At 43.5% G+C, this 17977-nt stretch overlaps 1 protein-coding gene across 3 annotated transcripts; it reads left to right on the forward strand.

Moving 5' to 3' along the window:
- Positions 1-7109: 7109 nt before the first annotated feature.
- Positions 7110-17697, forward strand: zbtb18 (zinc finger and BTB domain containing 18). Of its 3 annotated transcripts, XM_050071369.1 has the most exons (3): positions 7110-7553; positions 9678-9813; positions 12771-17697. In XM_050071369.1, exons 2-3 carry the CDS (start codon positions 9798-9800, stop codon positions 14480-14482), a joined length of 1728 nt encoding a protein of 575 aa, XP_049927326.1. In that variant the 5' UTR covers positions 7110-7553; positions 9678-9797; the 3' UTR covers positions 14483-17697. The 3 variants fall into 3 exon arrangements, with proteins under 3 accessions (XP_049927326.1, XP_049927327.1, XP_049927325.1); XM_050071370.1 differs by lacking the exon at positions 9678-9813; XM_050071368.1 differs by lacking the exons at positions 7110-7553; positions 9678-9813 and adding an exon at positions 11164-11324.
- The last annotated feature ends 280 nt before the right edge of the window (positions 17698-17977 follow it).

Genomic DNA, 17977 nt, shown 5'->3' on the forward strand with positions numbered 1-17977 from the left:
AGAAAGGCGCACATGCACACATGTAGAGAAACACACATGTAAAGTCGAGCATGCACTTACGCAGACACATATTCACTTTCCTCAAATGGACAGATGCTGCACCTCTAGAGGCACAGAGACCCAGCAGCTGTTCCCCAGCCAGTCAGATGGGCTACCATTGGTACTTCATGAATATTTTACACTCAGTCAAAATGGCTGCATTCCAGACTCCTACAACAGCAGCCACACTGGTCCAGATGATCAGATCATTAAACTATATAGACGGACTTCCTCCCACAGTCAGCTGGGAAAAGAAAAGTTGCTTGAATATTTCTTGGAGGTTTTGACACAGACTAAAAGTTTTTTTGTTGAGTGTCTGACAGGAGTTAGCTTAGGGGACGCCACGGTTTGTAGTTTGAGTTGAAGCGTTGTATATACTTTGGTATTTTGAACACATTTTCCTCCCTTTGAATCTCTCTGGATGCCACGCACTTTGTGTGCAATATGTTAAATCTACAGCGGAGAATATCTTGCAGAGAAACTCCACTTTGAGGTCGTAAATTTGACATTTGACTCATAAAATAAACTTTACAAAAAAATGAAACTACAGATCTTGGAGAGGCATTAAAGAGTCGCAAAAACCCCTCTGTGTGAAAATGTATCTGCTGTTCCCACGATGAAACCAAGATGATATAAGGCTGCTTGTTGCAGCTTAAACAACCCTACATTGTTACTGCACTCACTATGAATATGAGCATAGGAGGGGCGATGTGCACACAACATGTATGTCGCATTCTTGCTATTTCACATCTTCCAAGATCATAGGTGTATTCAGGGTGTCTATATTTGGGTTTGGATGCCTTGATATCTAGGATGCAGAGAGGAAAGAGGGCAGCCAACTGTACTCACAGACACTGCTTCCATCTCTCTATCTATCCCTCTGTTTCTGTCTCTGCCTCGGAGGATGGATTGATCTCATCGCCCCGGGGCTGAGATTCAAACATCTGTCTGCGCCCCCCCCCTCCTTCCCTTCCTCTTCCTCTGTCAGCCAGCCAGTGTCTCCCAGAATGTCTCCCCTCTTGCTTGCCTCTATTAGGGGCATGATGAGGGAAGCTGAGGGACACACTGTGGAGGATTGGGAGGCTCTTAGATGGATGGATGGACAGGATGTGTGGTCCCTCAAACCGCCAGGACAGTACAGGTGAATTTGAATTTGAGTCTTGTATCAAAAGTGTCCCTCTAATTGTGCAGCCTACGTATTTTATGTTGTGGGCTCAGATCAGTAAGAGTTGTTGCTTTGAAGCAGAGCTTAAGAATTCATCACCAGACAGGATATATCTGCAGCTTAAGCTCTCATGCAGAGCAACTTACACTGAGCTTAAAGGCACAGTTCACCCCAAAATCATAGCTGTGCATCTTTCCTCTTATCTGTAGTGATATTCATCAGTCTAGATTGTTTTGGTGTGAGGTGCAGGTGTTGTCAGCCCTCTTTTGAATATAATGGAACTAAGATGGCATTCAGCTTGTGGTGCTTGCTACACCTGCGGCCTGTGGGAAGCGTGCATCTACTGCTAGCTCACCTAGCACCACTGAGCTAACACGCTACAGCTCTGCTGAGCAGGACGCCATTAATGTTTACATCGTGCACTGTCATGAGCATGAGCCTCTCGTCCATGAGTAGATGCACACTTCCTCCTGTGCAGTGATGAGGTTAACAGGTGTAGTTCAGTGGAAAGAAAATAGTTCCTACATGAAATGCTCACAGTGAGGTCTGTGGATTACCTGAAGTCTTGAGGGTGTTGCTGTTGAGTTTTTTTAAATGTTTTTTTTTTTGTGCTTTAAGCATCACAAGCCGAGTGGCATCTAGTTCCATTTTGGCTGTCAATTTAAAAGCGCTAATTGTGATACGATTAAGGTCCGAACATATAATGCCTTTTTAAAAAAAAAAATTAATTAATCATGTTAATCGCGTGCTGCTATTTTTTCCCTTCGACGCACCCTTACTTGTAGCTAGTCAAGCTACTCCAGCAGCTTCATGCCACAGTGATGAAAAATGAAACACCGCTGCACTTTTAATTGGCTCATTCATTTTCAAAAACTCCCAGATGTTTCAGTTGACAAGTCAAAAGTGATATGGACCTCGTGTCAAATTAAAATATCACCAAAGTACTTCTAGTTTGATGAAACTAAATCGAAGATGTTAACCACAGCGCTCGCTAAATGAGTGGCAACTGACTGCAGACGAGTCAACACTGTGAAAGACTCTGTCCTCAGGTTGGCATGCTGTGACCAGTCACATGCCGTACCGTCTGAACTGCATGAATCAAAGAAAGCAACTAAACTGGAACTCCTGGAAAGTGCAAATGACGTTGCATTAACTGGACGTCAGTGAGTAATCAAAATTATATCAGAGTAACTGCACTGTCTTAATGTGAAACAGTGTAATCCTTAAAAAACAAACAAAGAAGACTGTATTTTACAGAAAATCACTTTGAAGTTGTGTCCCACCTCTAAGTTATTGTTTTAATACCACACTGTTGTAGCAGTGCAGCACTGATTTGAAAGAAATATATCTAAATGTCGGGATCTTAAAGTAAATTTCTTTGCATCCATTTGATTCCCAATCAGACACTCTGGTAAGAACTGCTTCACCTTGTTGATATGGACTCCAAAACTGTTTTAAAATGCAAAATAATGGACTTTAAAACCTGCAATTAAAAATGTGATTAATCGCGATTAACCCTTGAAATTTGGCGAAAAATCGTGATGTAAAAAAGTAATTGTTTAACTGACCTGGTTCTTTTAAGATGAAGAGAAGGCAGACATCTCTACGGCTGATATCTCCAACACTCTGCACCTCACATCAAAACTGCACTACAGCTAAGAGTTAATGTATTTTTGATTTTGGGGTGAACTGTCCCTTTAAAGATCTCTATCCCCAGATTTACCTGTAAATTAAAGGTGAGATGGAACAACATTTCTGTGTCCTTAGAAAGAAATATACATGACATACATGAAAAGAGACTGCTGTGTATTCAAAATGTTTCATTAAATGTGTTTCCAATAAAGAGACACCACATAAAGAACTCTGAGACACCATTTATGCTGCGAAAATAAGGATCATCATCAGAATCCCTTTTCAGAGTTGCTTTCAAACAGCTGTCTGCGCCGAACACCTTTGAATATAAAAAGCCGTTGACAAGCAAAATATAATTAATGCTGGCAAGCAGAGGCAGAATCTGTGAGGCATACAGTCGTAATGTCTCAGGCACGGCCAGAGGTTTTTCTCTCAACTGCTTCTTCTGCCAGATTCATAAAAACAAAAAAAGCTTTTTATTTGCTTCAGACAAAAAAAAAAAAAAACCTGCACTCAGGACTATCTGCTTCAGGGGGACTGAAATAAAAAGCTTATTAGTATCATGCACTTTTGTACAGCGCATAGGAAAACAAGTCAGCTGTGGCAGGTAAGTGCAAATAAATTATCTGAAGTCTGGAGAAGGAAAAAAATCTTTATGTTCATGTAAATATATTTCTTCTGACTCTGAGTATCATTTCATTGCATGTGTGTGTTAGCCTATTTATTCTCCTCCATGTATATGTTTTGGCATCATATCTTTAGATTATGTCATGCCAACAAAGCTTCATTTAGCTGTGCTGAATAGAGAGAGAGAATTAGAGTGTAAAACATGGGATCTACAGCGACCTCCAGAGGCGGGAAGTAGAAAATCAGTTTAATACAATGCTGTATTTACACTGAAACAACACAAATAAGTCGAGCTCTGTGCAACGTGTAATTCATATTTAAAGGAGACAAAGAGCTGATAGAGGAGTGTGAAGATGTGAGGAAGGTCTGACTGATTCACTCTAGATATGCGAGTCTATTTGTGCATGTGTGCATTTAATTTCCTCTCAGTTTTAAGTGGAAATGGAGAACTAAAACCCTAAACAAAAAACACATTGTTCTGTGCTGTGGACGTGAGAATACAAGCTCTGGTTTGCACATCGGTCTTTTTATCTTGTTTTCATTTCTGCCTGCCTTCTGCTTTGTCTTCAGCTGTGGGGAGGATGAAATAGTAGTACAGATAATTTCAAACATCAGGCTGGCTCTGCTTATTTGGCTCACATGCACACACACACACACACATGCACACACACGAGGCTGTATTCTGGCATCTGTCAGTGGCAAAACAATACGTGGATCAGAGAGGGGAACACAGGAGCGGTGGAAGAAGAAGTTTAGAAAATTGCACAGCAATCTCTGGAGGCAGCCGGCACACAGACACATACATAACAGATTTCAATGCATTCAAGGCTATGTGAAGTGCATCTCTCTCTTTACAGTGTCCTCTATACGTAGGAGCCACAAAAGAGATGGTGGAGTGAGTTTTCCACACACCAGGTCATCCTGCACACTGAGAGAAAATTATTCTTAAACTGAGCCTAATATTCAGTGAAATTACCACTTTGCATTTATTGCCCAAATTAGCTGAGAGTTTTAAAAAGTCTGTCTTTAAATCCAATTTTCTGTGCAGGCCCCATGTTGAACTGTCCCTGCCCGTGGGCCTAATTGTATTTTCGTGCGTGAACAAGGGGCTCATTGTAATGCGCTGGTAACGTGGATCCCCCCCAAATTGATAGACACATAACAGGGTCATCATTCATTTGCATTTTAACAAGTCCTTCAGCTATGACACCAGATCGTGTGAATTCATTACCACACAGGGCTGCAGTTCATCCAGCCATCTATTAGTAACGCCAATTAGTTTACTGGGACAGGTTTAGAGGGATGCAGACTCGCTCAGGCAACCAGAGCTGCCCAAACTTTTTCATGTCAAGGCTCCCAGGACAGACGTTTGATAAGGGTTTTGTCTCAGTGACCCACATTTTAAGGGATTTTTTAAAAATGGTGAATACAACAGCAGAGTGAAACCTCTGTTTACGATTATCAGACATATTTCCCTTATAACCCAATTAACTTTTTCTTCATTGTATCCAGGACTCCTTTAATTTAAGTCCCTTAACCCTTTCCTCAAACTTGTGGTTGCCTTTTATTCCTGGACACACTGCTGCTGATGTTGCTCTGCGTCCTAGATTTGCTGTTCTCTTCTCTTGGATGTCACGCAGGAAACTTACAACCCAAATGTCTTGGGCTCTGCAGCACTTCACACTGCAGAAGTCATCCTTCATGAGGTATATAAAAAGTGAAACCTCGGGCAGATATATGACAAAAAGACAGTCTCACATAAGGCTGTAGATAAACTGCAGGGTCCCATGTTGAAGACTACTTGCAGTGATAAATGAAATGATGTGATTTTAAAAGTGTGATGTAACAACTTGTTTATGGTAAACTGAAACTTACAGTTACAGGTTAAACAGGCCTCGCCACACGTAGCCTTGGCATTTCTTCACAGGGCACAGGAGGCCAAAGGTTTCCCATAAAGCTGCCAGTCATGTCTGAGACTTACAACTTGTTATATCCATCTGAGGCCTAATTGCCCCTGTTTGCATACAAACCTCCTGCTTGACCTACATTATTAATTTAAAGAAGACTGTCATTAGTTTCCTTATTACTCCTTTCCATCCTTTTTTGCCCTGAAGACTCGTTCAGGGAACTGTTAAATTTGTTTATGCCTGCAAATCACCCTTTTTAATTTGCAGTAAATCAACTGAGCACATCTCCGCCTCTAATTTCACAAAACAAACAGGTTTTATGCAGCTGCGTTTTTTCACCACATCCACAGCCTTTGTCACTGAGGGCTTGTCCTTCCTATATGTCGATCATTAGACTGACAATCAGCCCATTCCAAACTGGAGGCAGCCAAGCACGTAAACTGTAATCAGTGCTGAAGGTGTTGGACACACACTATCATGACATATAGTGAAACTAAAAGTAGGTCATCATCAGCACTTATAGTGTTTTTATTGCAACTGCCATAACTTAATACCTCTCTTTATTTTGGGTGTTTATAGGTGGTGACTGTTATAGACATACTAACAGCAGAGGGCTGCAGCATCATTGATTCATCTGTAAGTTATTTTTCTAATTGATTATTGAATTGTTTAGTCAATTAAATTTCAAAAAAGTAAACTGCCATCACTTGAGCTCGAGTTTAGCTCTGCAGAACATTAAGATGTTCAGAGAAAAGCAACACACCACATTTAAGAAGCGTGCACGAGTGAATACTTGACATTTTCTCCTTATAAATAAATTCATTAATCAGTTATCAAACTTGTTGTGATATGTAGTTATGGACTGATCAGTTATTTGACAAACTGTGCCAGTACTGCAAGTGAAATGGGCAAGAAGCCCTCAGGTAATACAAGATGTATTTCATTACAAGTAAAAGTCCTGCATTCAAAAATTTTATTTCAGTAAATGTACAAAAATATACTTAAAGCACTAAAAGTAAAAGTACTAATAATGCAGAATGGCCAATACATATTATTGGATTATAATAAGCGATATGATTAATTAAATAATGATTAATGTTGCAGCTCATAAAGGTGGAGCTAATTGTAAAGACTTTAGATACTGTGGTGTAGCGGACAGTAATACAGCATATTTTATTTGCTGATCATATTTTTAATGATCTGAAGTAGTAGATAAGATAAGATAAGATAAGATGAAACTTTATTCATCCTGAGGGAGAATGCTGTGCAGCATATGCAGTACAAAGTGGGAAGATTGCAAATATGAAAAGTGTAAGACAACAATAAGGTGCAAATCCAAATAAATACAAGCAAACATCCACATACATTTACTTAAAGTGCAGTGGAGAAGAAGCAGTATAATTACTTTAAAATTCGACTTAAGTGCAGTTCTTGTGTGGTTACTTTCCACCACTATAAACCAGTTAGTTAGGCATGTTTGTGTAGCTGTGGAAGTGTTGCACCTGTTTTGTGTCTTTGATTAACACCTAATATTTGTTGCCAGCAGCGCACAGTCAACCCAAAAGCTGTTATTATTCCAACAATGCAATGTTAAGCATTAACCATTTTTCCTCCTGTCAAGGTGGTGCACCTGCTCACATCAGCTCCGCCTCCACTACCTCCCCCCCACCACCACCACCACCCCCCCTGCTCCGCTTTGACTACAGTACCCATGCGGCACCGCGCCGCTCTCCACTCTCTCGCTCTCCGCTGCGCCAGTCCGCCTCACTGACTCGCAGAACCAGTTGGTTTGGCCCAGCTCCTTCTTCTTCTCCCCCTGCCTTCCTCCTCACTGTGTGTGCTGCTGTTGTTGTTGCCTGGTGTCAACCTACGCCGACGAGAGAAGAAGACATATCCCTCCCTCTCCTCTGTCAGAGGGCCGCTTCCAATTTGCCTTCACTTCTCTCCTCGCCGGCACCATTGGCTTCCGCGCCGTGCCAGTCAACTCGCCTCCTTTCCCAGCCCGAGTTGAGCAGCAACAGCTCGGAAACATCTGGCCGCCGCAGAGTGCTAGACTCCCCGTCCCTCCGCCTGCTCGCCCCTCGGCAGCCTGTTATGGAAATTAGTCCAAAGTCAATCTAGTTTTGTCTCCGGAGGAAAGAAGAGGAGGATTTGACGGAGGAAGACGTTGGACCGTGTTGTCTGTAAGTGCTGCCTCTTAACACCGGAGTCCGATTAAAGGAGGCTCAGGAGGGAGAGAGGGTGGGTTACGGAGGGGAAAAAGTAGCTAAACCTTCCTTAGCATTACTGTGTTGTCTCCGCACACTAATAGTTACCATGTTAGCTCTCCCTCCTCGCTGTTTTAGCAGCTGTTGTCATAGCACCGGGGCCTTCAACACAACTGTAAATAGCTCAATATTGTAGCCTCTTCGCGTTACTTTTGTTAGCCACGGTCGGGCTATAGCTAGCTGCGTGGGTCAGTGTGTCTCCGTGGGTCTTTTTCTCGTGTTTGTTGTGTCTTCTCCTGAGAAATTAATGCTTGTCTTCTCTCTCCTGTTGTTAAATTGTTCGGTAACAGTCTCACAGAGCCGCTTTAACATTATCACTGTGACTTTTTTAAGCTAACACGACCGTTGACAAACACCAACGGTCGGAATTTAAAGGGAGCTTTAAGTGAAGTTAACGGCTGTGTCATCTATAACAAACTTATTAATCACAACGATAACTCCCGTGTATGAGTGTGTGTGTGTTGAACATGGCGCTGTCACCGTGTTTAAACGCGTCAAAGTGAAGCACAAATTGTTTTATTTTATTTATTTTCGGTGCACACGACTTCCTAATAATTAAAGATGCCAGCAGAAACTCCAGCGGTGAAGTTAATTAAAGTTTAACTCGGATAATTTAACGCGTCAGGCTGTGAAAGCTCAGCCGAATTTTTGCAAAAGCTTATTAAATATTGCAGAAGTAAATTTCTTCACCTATTAAACCCGTTTTATAAGTATTTGCTGCAAAACTGTCATTTTATCGCAAAACTTTAAGGAAAAGTTGCACGTGTTGCTTGTTACTACAAATTAAAAAACCAAAAACACATTTAATTTAGCTCCACATTTATAAGCGCACTGTTTGTCCTTTTAAATCTTGCAGTATTTAATATAAATGCATGAAACTAGACTTTTAAACTTCATTTTAAAAAAGGTTGACTGTGAAATTCGTGCACAAATTGAAATAGAAAATGCATGTATATTTGTGTGAGTGCATGTATTAAATGGCTGGGAATTCACACGCTCCCATCGTGCACACTTTCACTAAAACGAAAGCGAAATAAAGCTGTTGTAATAAGTTTCTCCCCGGCTTATTAAAGGCATGTATGCACGCATTCGGGTTCTTTCTTTGTGACTTGCTCTCATTGTTTCCTCATTTCAATTTTTGTTCCTCTCAGTTGTCCGGATTGTCCGAGCAAAAAGGGGGGGCTGGCAAAGTGGGGGATGGACAGATAGATGGATGAATGAATGAGTGAATGAATGAATACAAGACGAGGCAGCGGCGCTGAACCGTAAAGAAGTGGAAAACAATATCAGCTGCGTGCGTCTGTCAGTTGCAAATGTGCTGTGTTGGCCTTTGTTTATGAGTGTTGGAAGGAGACAGAGACATGCAGAGGGAGACAGAGGAGGATTTAGTAATTAGAGGAAAAAGTTTTAACCCTGAACCTCTGTGTTTATTCTGTGAACTTTCCCCTTTTCCTTAATAGTTTTGGTTGCAGTTGTGGCTGCAGGATTTGATGTGCAAACTCCTCTCCAAAAACCAAATCAGCATCCCACTGCATTTAGCAGACCGGTGTTTTTTTTCCCAGAGAGAAAAAGGGGGAGAAAGAGAGACAAAGTTGCGTGGTGTTGGTGTTGGTAGAATGAAAGAGGAGTCTGGTGGCAGGAGTGTAGAGGAGGCAGCATATGGCTGTAGAAAGAGCACAGCTGGAGGTAGCATCTCCATCTGAGGATGATGTCAGAGCAGCTGACAGGCTGCCATCCACCCCACCTCCTCCTCCTCCATCCCTCCACCGCCTCCACCCCTCCCCAGTCCTTTATTGTGAGTCTCAGCGGCAGCCTGGGAGAGTTAGTGCTGTGTGTGTGTGTGTGTGTGTGTGTGTGTGTTTGTGGCTGCCGATCAGCGCCAGTTAGGAGGAGGAGGAGGAGGAGGAGGGAGGTGGTATCTCGTTCCCCCTCCAACATCTCCTCCACTTTGCATCTGTCCCTCGCAGTTTGAACAGCGTGTTTTTTTTTGCCTGCCTCCCTCTTCTTCTTCTCTCCTCTTCTACCCACTCATTGATTCAGAGAGAGCGAGCGACGAAGAGAAAGAGCAAGAAAGAAAGAGGGAGAGAGAGAGATACACACACACAGCCATTCCCAGCCAGAGAGCCCAGCTATTCTGCTACAGTGGAGTTAATCAAGTTGATGCATACTGCTGCAGGTATCGTTTTGTGTGTGCATGTGTGTGTGTGTGTGTGTGTTATAGGCACAGTGAATAGCAGAGTCTGGGGTAGTGGAGTAGTTATTCTGTTTTGTTGTGGGGGATCTCCGGTGTGTCAAACCAGTGTGAGCGCTGTGTGTGAAGCTACTGGTGAGTAGTAAACTCGTGTTGGTGCTGCCTGTCTGAGGTGTAATTGCAGTCCGGGAAACTCTCTCGCTGTGTTTTTAGTTTGTAGTCTGGAGAGAGCTGCGTTTAAAACTCAGCTGTCGTTTTGCATTTTTTCCATTTGTGTTGACAGGCGTTTTGTTCAGACGCTCATTAATTGACAGCAAAGTTACGAGGGGAGAAAACATTTTGAATCAAGCTTGTTTTCCCCCAGTTCATTTAATATAATACAAGTGAAATCATAATTAGAAGTAGTGCTCTTTTTTTAACCATTTTAATAATAAAGACAGAAATTTTAATTGGTTAAATTTGAGCAAAGAAAACAAACTAATTTTTCAGTTAATAAAAGAATAAAAAAACATCAGACTTTAAGCTAAATAAAAAAAGAGCTGCTATTTTATCCTAATCATCTAATCTGTTTTTTCCTTTCAGTTTAATCTAACTCGCTGTAAAAATTACTTGAAAGCATGTGCGGTCTTTTTTTCCCCTCCTGTCGGCTGGAGTGGAGGAGACTAATTTAGAAGTTGCAGATTTGAGCTGCCTGAATTGGCTAGACAGCTGTAATCGCACTCCCTCCTAGTCTTAATCTCTTTATCTGGCTAGCAGCTGCCATATGGCCCCCGTCAGCTGGATCAGATGTGGGTAAGCCTCCCTCCCCGGCCGTCCCAGCCTCTCTCTCACCCTCTCCCTCCCTGCCCCTCTGTGTGTGTCTCTCTCAGACCCCTGCCTGAGCTCACTGGCCGGGGCCGGGCAGGCCGGGTGACGGGCTGCTGCCCTCCTGAGCCTCCGCTGACGGCTCCCTCCCCACCGCCACCACCGCCGTCTTTATTTTTAGCCATCTTTAAGGATTAGGATTGATGCTGTGACGAGCAGGGCACTTACAGTGATTGTATTGTAAATCTTCTCTTCTGGGTGGTGGTGGTGGGCGGAGGGTGGTGGGGGGTTGAGGAAGAGGGCAGTTTCTACTATGGGGCGGATGTGCGGGGTTTTTCTTGTAAGATTCAGATGGGAAGGAGTGTGTGAGTGACGGATGGTGTGTGTGTGTGTGTGTGTGGAGGGAGGAGGTGGCAGAGGGGTTTGGCTGGACAGAGGGGGGGGAGGATGGGGGTGGAGGTGGGAGGTGGTACACCCTTGTCCCCGTAAGCCCCCTCATTAAAAGCAGTCTGAACGAGCCGGAGGGCGAGCACACACACACATACACACGACACACACACACAGTCTCACACACACAGTGACATTCTTGGTTTAGCTTCATTCAAATGAGGTGATTTAACTGCTTTGGTTAACACAGTGCAGAGCGGGACCAATGTATTTTCTCAGGCGGGACAAATCGACTTGGTTAACAGGTGGGACTTAATGATTTTACAGATTTCAGCCTCGTTATCGCCTCCTGTCATCCGTGATTTAGGCGTTCATTTATTTTAAAATCGACTCTATTTTTTTAAAGGACACCTGAAGAGCGTCGCTGCAAGTTTTTCTCCCCCCCCCCTTGTCTAATCTTACACCTAAAGCCGGTGCTCGCAGGTTAAACGAGGGACAAGCTGTTTTGTTTTCAACAGTGCTATTTCAATTGGCCAGTTCTCCTGCTCGACTTAGCCTGTGGAGGTGGTTGGTAGGTAGGCTGGTACTAAGTGTGTGTGTGTGTGTTGTGTGTACGTGAGGACAGTGTGTGCAGCTGAAAGCCGGTTACCTAAAAGGGCTGTGCCAGGCCAGGCCAAAGTGGGTTAATAAAAATAACCAGCGTAGGAGCAGCGACAATCCAGGAGTGCAGGCAGAGGAGTTAGAGAGATACAGAGAGAGAACGGAGAGACAGAGTAGAAGAATCTGTCGCTGCTGCTTTACCTGAGATTAAGTCTTTCTGTGGGTAAAAAGCTGAATTAGTGATTGTTCTGTAATTACTGTTATTCTGTTTAATTGTAATTATCATGTGTTTCTTCTGTTCCCTTTGAATTTATTTTAGAGACAGTGAATAATTAGGAAACACCAATATCTGGCATCGTTGTACAAATGAATGTCTGCATGACTTTATAGCTACCTGCGTCGTGCTTTTGAATTTGAGCAGAAATATTTCTCTTGTGATTGTGAGGAAAAAATCACGGCTGTGCAGAGGTTATTACCTTGTAAAATATACACATATTTTAAATATTTGTGGTATCTTTGCTGCATTTATTGTTGTCTTTTAATTTACTTTTTATGTGTTTAATAGTGTCTTCCTGTTTTTTCTGACCTATCTCCTCCTGACATGTTTCTATCCGCTCGCTCGTCCTCTTCTCTGTAGTTTGTTTTCAGCATCACGCACCATATGTGTTTTTGGCATTTGTCTCCTCTTTCTTGCGTCTCTCTGTTTTTTTTTTGTTTTTTTTTACAGTTTTTTAATTGGCCTCGTTTAACATAATTCTGTTTGGAGAAGTAGCGTAGTTGACACAAAAACCTTAGTGGTGATAAGAGGAGTGTCATGATCTCTACATTTATCTTGAATGTTATGTTATCACATATTTCATTTTAAAAATTAGATGAAGTGTACTTCTTTTTAAAATCTCATTGTTTCTGTCGTCTTTGAATTTAAATTGTCTTTTGTAGGTTTTGCTTTTCATCTACATTTCTTAGCTCCTTTGTTTCTTCTGTATTTACCTTCACTGAATAAATATTGAACACTGAAAATTAACACATCTTTTATTTAAACACTTGATTGAAATCTTTAAAAAAAACCAAACACATTAGGTGTAAAATCTCAGCTCTTCATCAGATGTATCTAACTTTGACTCTGCCTCTGTGTCTCTGTGTGGCTGCAGGTTATGAGGACGGCAAGATGGAGTTCCCAGACCACAGCAGACATTTACTCCAGTGTCTGAGCGAGCAGCGGCACCAGGGCTTCCTGTGTGACTCCACGGTGCTGGTGGGCGATGCCCAGTTCCGGGCCCACCGTGCTGTGTTGGCCTCCTGCAGCATGTACTTTCACCTCTTCTACAAGGACCAGCTGGACAAGCGAGACGTGGTGCACCTCAACAGCGACATTGTCACAGCCCCGGCCTTTTCCCTGCTCCTGGAGTTCATGTATGAGGGCAAGCTGCAGTTCCAGGACCTTCCCGTAGAGGATGTGTTGGCAGCGGCCAGCTACTTGCACATGTATGACATTGTCAAGGTGTGTAAGAAACGTTTGAAGCAGAAGGCCACGGCGGAGGCAGACAGCACGCGCAGGGAAGAGGATGGTGGCTCCAGCTGCTCCGATAAGGCCGATAGTCTATCAGATGGTTCTACGGGCCGGCCTGCTACTGCCGACCTGCTGCACAGTGATGAAGAGGAGGAGGGGAAGGCCGAGGGAGGACCGCTGTGGCTGAGGTTGCCGTCTGCAGACAGACCAGGGACACCAGCCATGGCTACAACCAGTCCGCACGGCGAGGCAGAGATGCAGAGTGGGGAGGCACTGGGGGAGGGAGGAAAGCTGCTCTCCCCAGCCGGCAGCCCCACCAGCTCCACTGGATCCCTCTCACAGAGGTCACACCGCTCCGTGAGCTCTCGTGGAGGGCACAGGGGCAGGAGGGTGTCGAATGATGCGGCTGACTGCGTCCTGGACCTGTCAGTCAAGCCGATTGCAGGTAGCAACCACAATAACCACCACCAGTCCTATTTCAGCGGGGCAGCCACACCAGACAGCCTCCAAAGCCCATTGGCTGTGCGGGTGAAGGTGGAGAGGGGTGTGGCTTCAGACGAGGAAGAGGAACTGGGAGGTGGGGACTATGACATGGAGCACAGTGGCATCACCAAGGCGACGGTTCCCAGCGCCAACGGGGGCCTGACCCACCACGGGGTCGGAGGGCCTCTGTCGGCCCAGCGGAGGCTCGGCCTGGAAGCACACCTGTCTGCTCTGCGAGAGGCCTCTCTGGCCTCAGAGCTGGAGCGGGAGGAGAAGCCTTCGGCCACAGCCGACGACGAGGACATTCTGGGGGGTGAAAATGAGCGCGCCCAGGCCGAGGCGGCAAGCATGGATAGTTCCCTGCTGCCCTACGTCTCCAACATGTTGTCAGCTCAACACACGCAGATCTTCATGTGCCCGCTGTGTAACAAGGTATTCCCCTCCCCGCACATCCTCCAACTTCACCTCAGCTCCCACTTCAGGGAGCAGGAGGGCATCCGCTCCAAGCCCGCCGGAGACGTCAACGTGCCCACCTGCACCATCTGCAGCAAGACCTTCTCCTGCATGTACACGCTGAAGCGCCATGAGCGGACACACTCCGGTGAGAAACCCTACACCTGCACCACCTGCGGCAAGAGCTTCCAATACTCACACAACCTCAGCCGCCACGCAGTGGTGCACACGCGTGAGAAGCCGCACGCTTGTAAATGGTGCGAGCGGCGCTTCACGCAGTCCGGGGACCTGTACCGACACATCCGCAAGTTCCATTGCGAACTGGTCAACTCGCTGTCAGTGAAGAGTGAACCGCTGGCACTGCCCAATGTCAGGGATTGGGCGATTGAGGACAGCTCCCAGGAACTGTGGAAGTAGAAACAGACTGCTGGGTTTGATAAAGGGAAAGAGAGCGGAGAGTGGAAGAAGGGCAGAGAGGCATGGGGAGGTGAAAGGGAGGTGGCAAAGTTTGATATTTGGGGTTCAAGTGAGTCATGTTCTTGTGTGTCGCAAAATCTCATTCAATTGCACTTTAATAGCACATGAAAATGTTACTACTGAGTTTTTTTTGTTGTTGCTGTTTGGGGTAATTTTGTTTTATTCTATTTTATTCTGAACTCTTATTTTTATTTGGCGTAAGTTCTGTTTGGTGGTTTTCATTGCGTCTGAGGACGTGGGTCCCAGTGAGAATGTCTCGCCTTCTTGAAGAGTTTTCACTCTGTTTGTGTTTCATCTCAGACACAACACTCCGACGCTGGCCAGCGTATCGGTCCCAGTTCCACAGACAGCAAACACCACTGCAGGAGTTCAGGTCGAACACACTGAAGTGAAAAAGCATTACAATACACTAAACGGGTACTGTGATCACCACCACACACACACACAGTTTGAAGAAGTGTGTGTGTGCGTGATACTGCACTACTCTGGCAAAAATTTCACCTGACGTGCGTGAGTGTGTGTGAGTGTGTTTTGTGTGTATTAATTTTATTTTCTACTGGCATGGAGGTGTCGTTGGCGAAGCGCTCCCCGCTTCTCTTGTTAAGCTCTTTGGTGTTGTGTGTTCAGGGTAAAGCTGACTGACTGACAGACAAACTGATGGCACTCATGCAATGCACAGCCTCCTTTTTTCACTTCCAATCAATTTGAAGTATTTTCTAAAAATGAAAAGACCTTTACAAATTATTATAATAATTATTATTATTGTTATTAATAGAATTTTTTTCTTAAATCTAGCTGGCAGTCTTTAAAACATCTCTTGTTGAAAAGGTATTTAATTTAAGGTTGTTGTATATTGTTCTGCTATAGTTTTAGAACTTAAATCCGTTACAATTTTTTTTTTTTTTAAATTAATGATTATTATTATTATTATTATTTTGTTACTTTTTTTGTAATGGGACCTGCTGTTGTTGCATGACGTCCAAACCTGTATATTTTAAAATAAAAATGTGAATTTGCTGTATTACTGTACACATTGTAATTGATCAAATATTTGACAACAGGCTTTCCTTTTTCTTTTCTTTGTGAATACTACTCCAGGGTGCGGTCTGTTGAAAAACTGAATATTATTCTCACCACTATGGAAAAAAATGCATGAAAATTTGATTTTGTCTTAAACCTTTAAGTTGTGGTTTTTGCATCGGGCGGGGGTGGGGGTGGGGGGTCGAACACTTTTGACAGTGAAAGTTGGATTTTTTTTTTTATTTTTTTTTTTACTCGTCGTAGGTCTGTCGCTGGGCTCCTAGAAGAATGTTACCGAATGTGTTTCCGTCGGATGTTGAAGCGATATGATGAAGCATTTTAAGCCTGTGTGTATATGCACTGATCTCTCTGCTGCGTGTGTGTGTGTTTGTGCGTGTGTTTATGAGCGTGTGGCTTGGTTATTACCAGTCAATTTAACCTACTGAAGATCTACGTCCACCCAGCACTTCCTCCTCCTGCTCCTCCTCAGGCGTTAAATTTCCTCCACTGCTGTATGTTTGTTTTCCATCTCTCGTGTCTCCGTCCTCTCCAGCTCTAGACGTGGTGAAGCCATTTCTTAATTATTTCTGCTCATTGGGCACTTACTTCAGGTCTGTTGAGTGCAGTTATGTGGCTCTGACTCGGCTAATGCGCAAAGAATAACGGGGAGAGGAGAGAAAAAAGAAGGAGAGAGGCTGAAACTGAGTTGTCCTGCTGAAAGTTGAAGGGTCAGATATCTTCTGTCACGAGCTGTGTTGAGCTGAGCGGGTTCAGTTCAGTAACCCTCCCATCTCAGTGCATTTCACGTTAGACGCAGCAGCGTGAATGTGATATCTGTATGTGTGTGTGTGTGTGTGTGTGTGTGTGTTTTCCTCTTCAAACATAATCCTTACTTTGAGATCGATGGGAGAGAATTGGCATGCCTGAATGCACCTTTTTAAGCTAAAAGACATGAAATCAGATTTTTGCTGAAAAGATGCCTTTATTAAAAAACAGAAAACCATTTCTCACGCTATGGAAGTATTTGATACTGTAGAGCGTCGGGAAAGAGTTGTTAAAATCGTGTATGAATTCATGGAATTTATTGAATTTATCAGAAAATGATGTCTTATTATATTTTGATTATGTGATTGGAAAACTCTTTTTTTTGTATGTGAATGTTCATTTGGGGGCGACATCAGTTTGTTTTTATTTTTTTTAAACCTCTGTATCTCTGATTTTGTTTGTTAGAATTTCAAAATAATGGTCAAGCGTTTATACAATCCAGAAACATTTGACATAGAGATACTGAACGCTCTCACTCAGATCTGTGTATGTGCACGCCCCCATTGATGTGCATGTGGTGGGTGGGGTGGTTGTATGTGTTGCCCTGTCATCTGGTGGCACCCACAGGCTTTGCCAATGCAACAGTGTGGGTGACATTGCGGCAGTTTGCACCGCATCGTCTCATTTTTCTTTTTTTCCCCCCCTCTCGAAACATTTATTTCTTCACTGGCAGCATCTCCGCATATGGGCTCAGTCCATCCTGCTGTTGTTTTCATCATTACTGCTGTTTTTTTGTTCTGTTCCTCTGGTTGTACTTGACCGCCTTAAACTGCTGTAGTCCGGGCTGTTTTGTTTTATTTTTAAAGTGTGAGGTGGAGTCGTGGGAGCGATGTTAACCGCTCAAGACGCTGTGAAGTTAACCACCCTGACGAAACATCTCCATCTTTTGCTGTGCTTACTTGAAAACAAAGGGGGAGTTTTTTTTGTTTGTTTGTTTTTTTAAAGCAAGGTATAAAAATAAAAACGTTGAAATGTCATAGACAGTTTATGGAAAGGCAGACGGGGGGGTGGGGGGCGTGAAGTGACTGAGTCTGTTTTGAGGACAATCACTGTCTGAAAAAAAAAACAAGCAGATTTTCAGATATATTTGCTCCCTCTTGAGATTAAAAATTTTCTTTGCTTTTCTTTTTATGTTCCTTTTTCAGATTTAGTCATTTTTAGCTTTGACAATCATAGTTGGGTTGATTTTTTTTCTTCTCAAGGGGAGTAAATTCTAATTGTGTTTAGTTTTGTAATTTTTTGGTGTGCTGTTGTTGACATTTTTAAATTGTGTGCAAACTGCAATAAATTATAAGAATCTTGAAATTCAACCTTCGTGTGACGCTCTGTTTTTCTTTTTCCTCGGACAAAATAAAAGCATACACGGCTCGTTTTTACATCACAGTGTGCATTTTTACCGACAATGAATCTTTTGTTTCTGCTCATGTTAATGCTGAGTTTTACCTCACAGCTTCTTTACCGCTATTAAACTCACAAATGCACCAGTATATTTAAATTTAACATCTTTTTAGGGACATTTTTGTGGAAACTTTGGCTGTATTTGCAGCTCACATGCACAGAGTTACAGGTTGCAGAAGGGCCAGTGCAGGA

Source organism: Epinephelus moara, chromosome 19 (genome assembly GCF_006386435.1).
Source record: "Epinephelus moara isolate mb chromosome 19, YSFRI_EMoa_1.0, whole genome shotgun sequence".
NCBI classification, from domain to species: Eukaryota; Metazoa; Chordata; class Actinopteri; order Perciformes; family Serranidae; genus Epinephelus; species Epinephelus moara.

Excerpts from the sequence above, each read along its gene's own strand:
- zbtb18 (XM_050071368.1), top strand. The coding sequence starts at position 11,285 with ATGTATTTTCTCAGGCGGGACAAATCGACTTGGTTAACAG. Across the intron at positions 11,325-12,770 it reads CAAATCGACTTGGTTAACAG|GTTATGAGGACGGCAAGATG; the intron begins GTGGGACTTAAT and ends GTGTGGCTGCAG.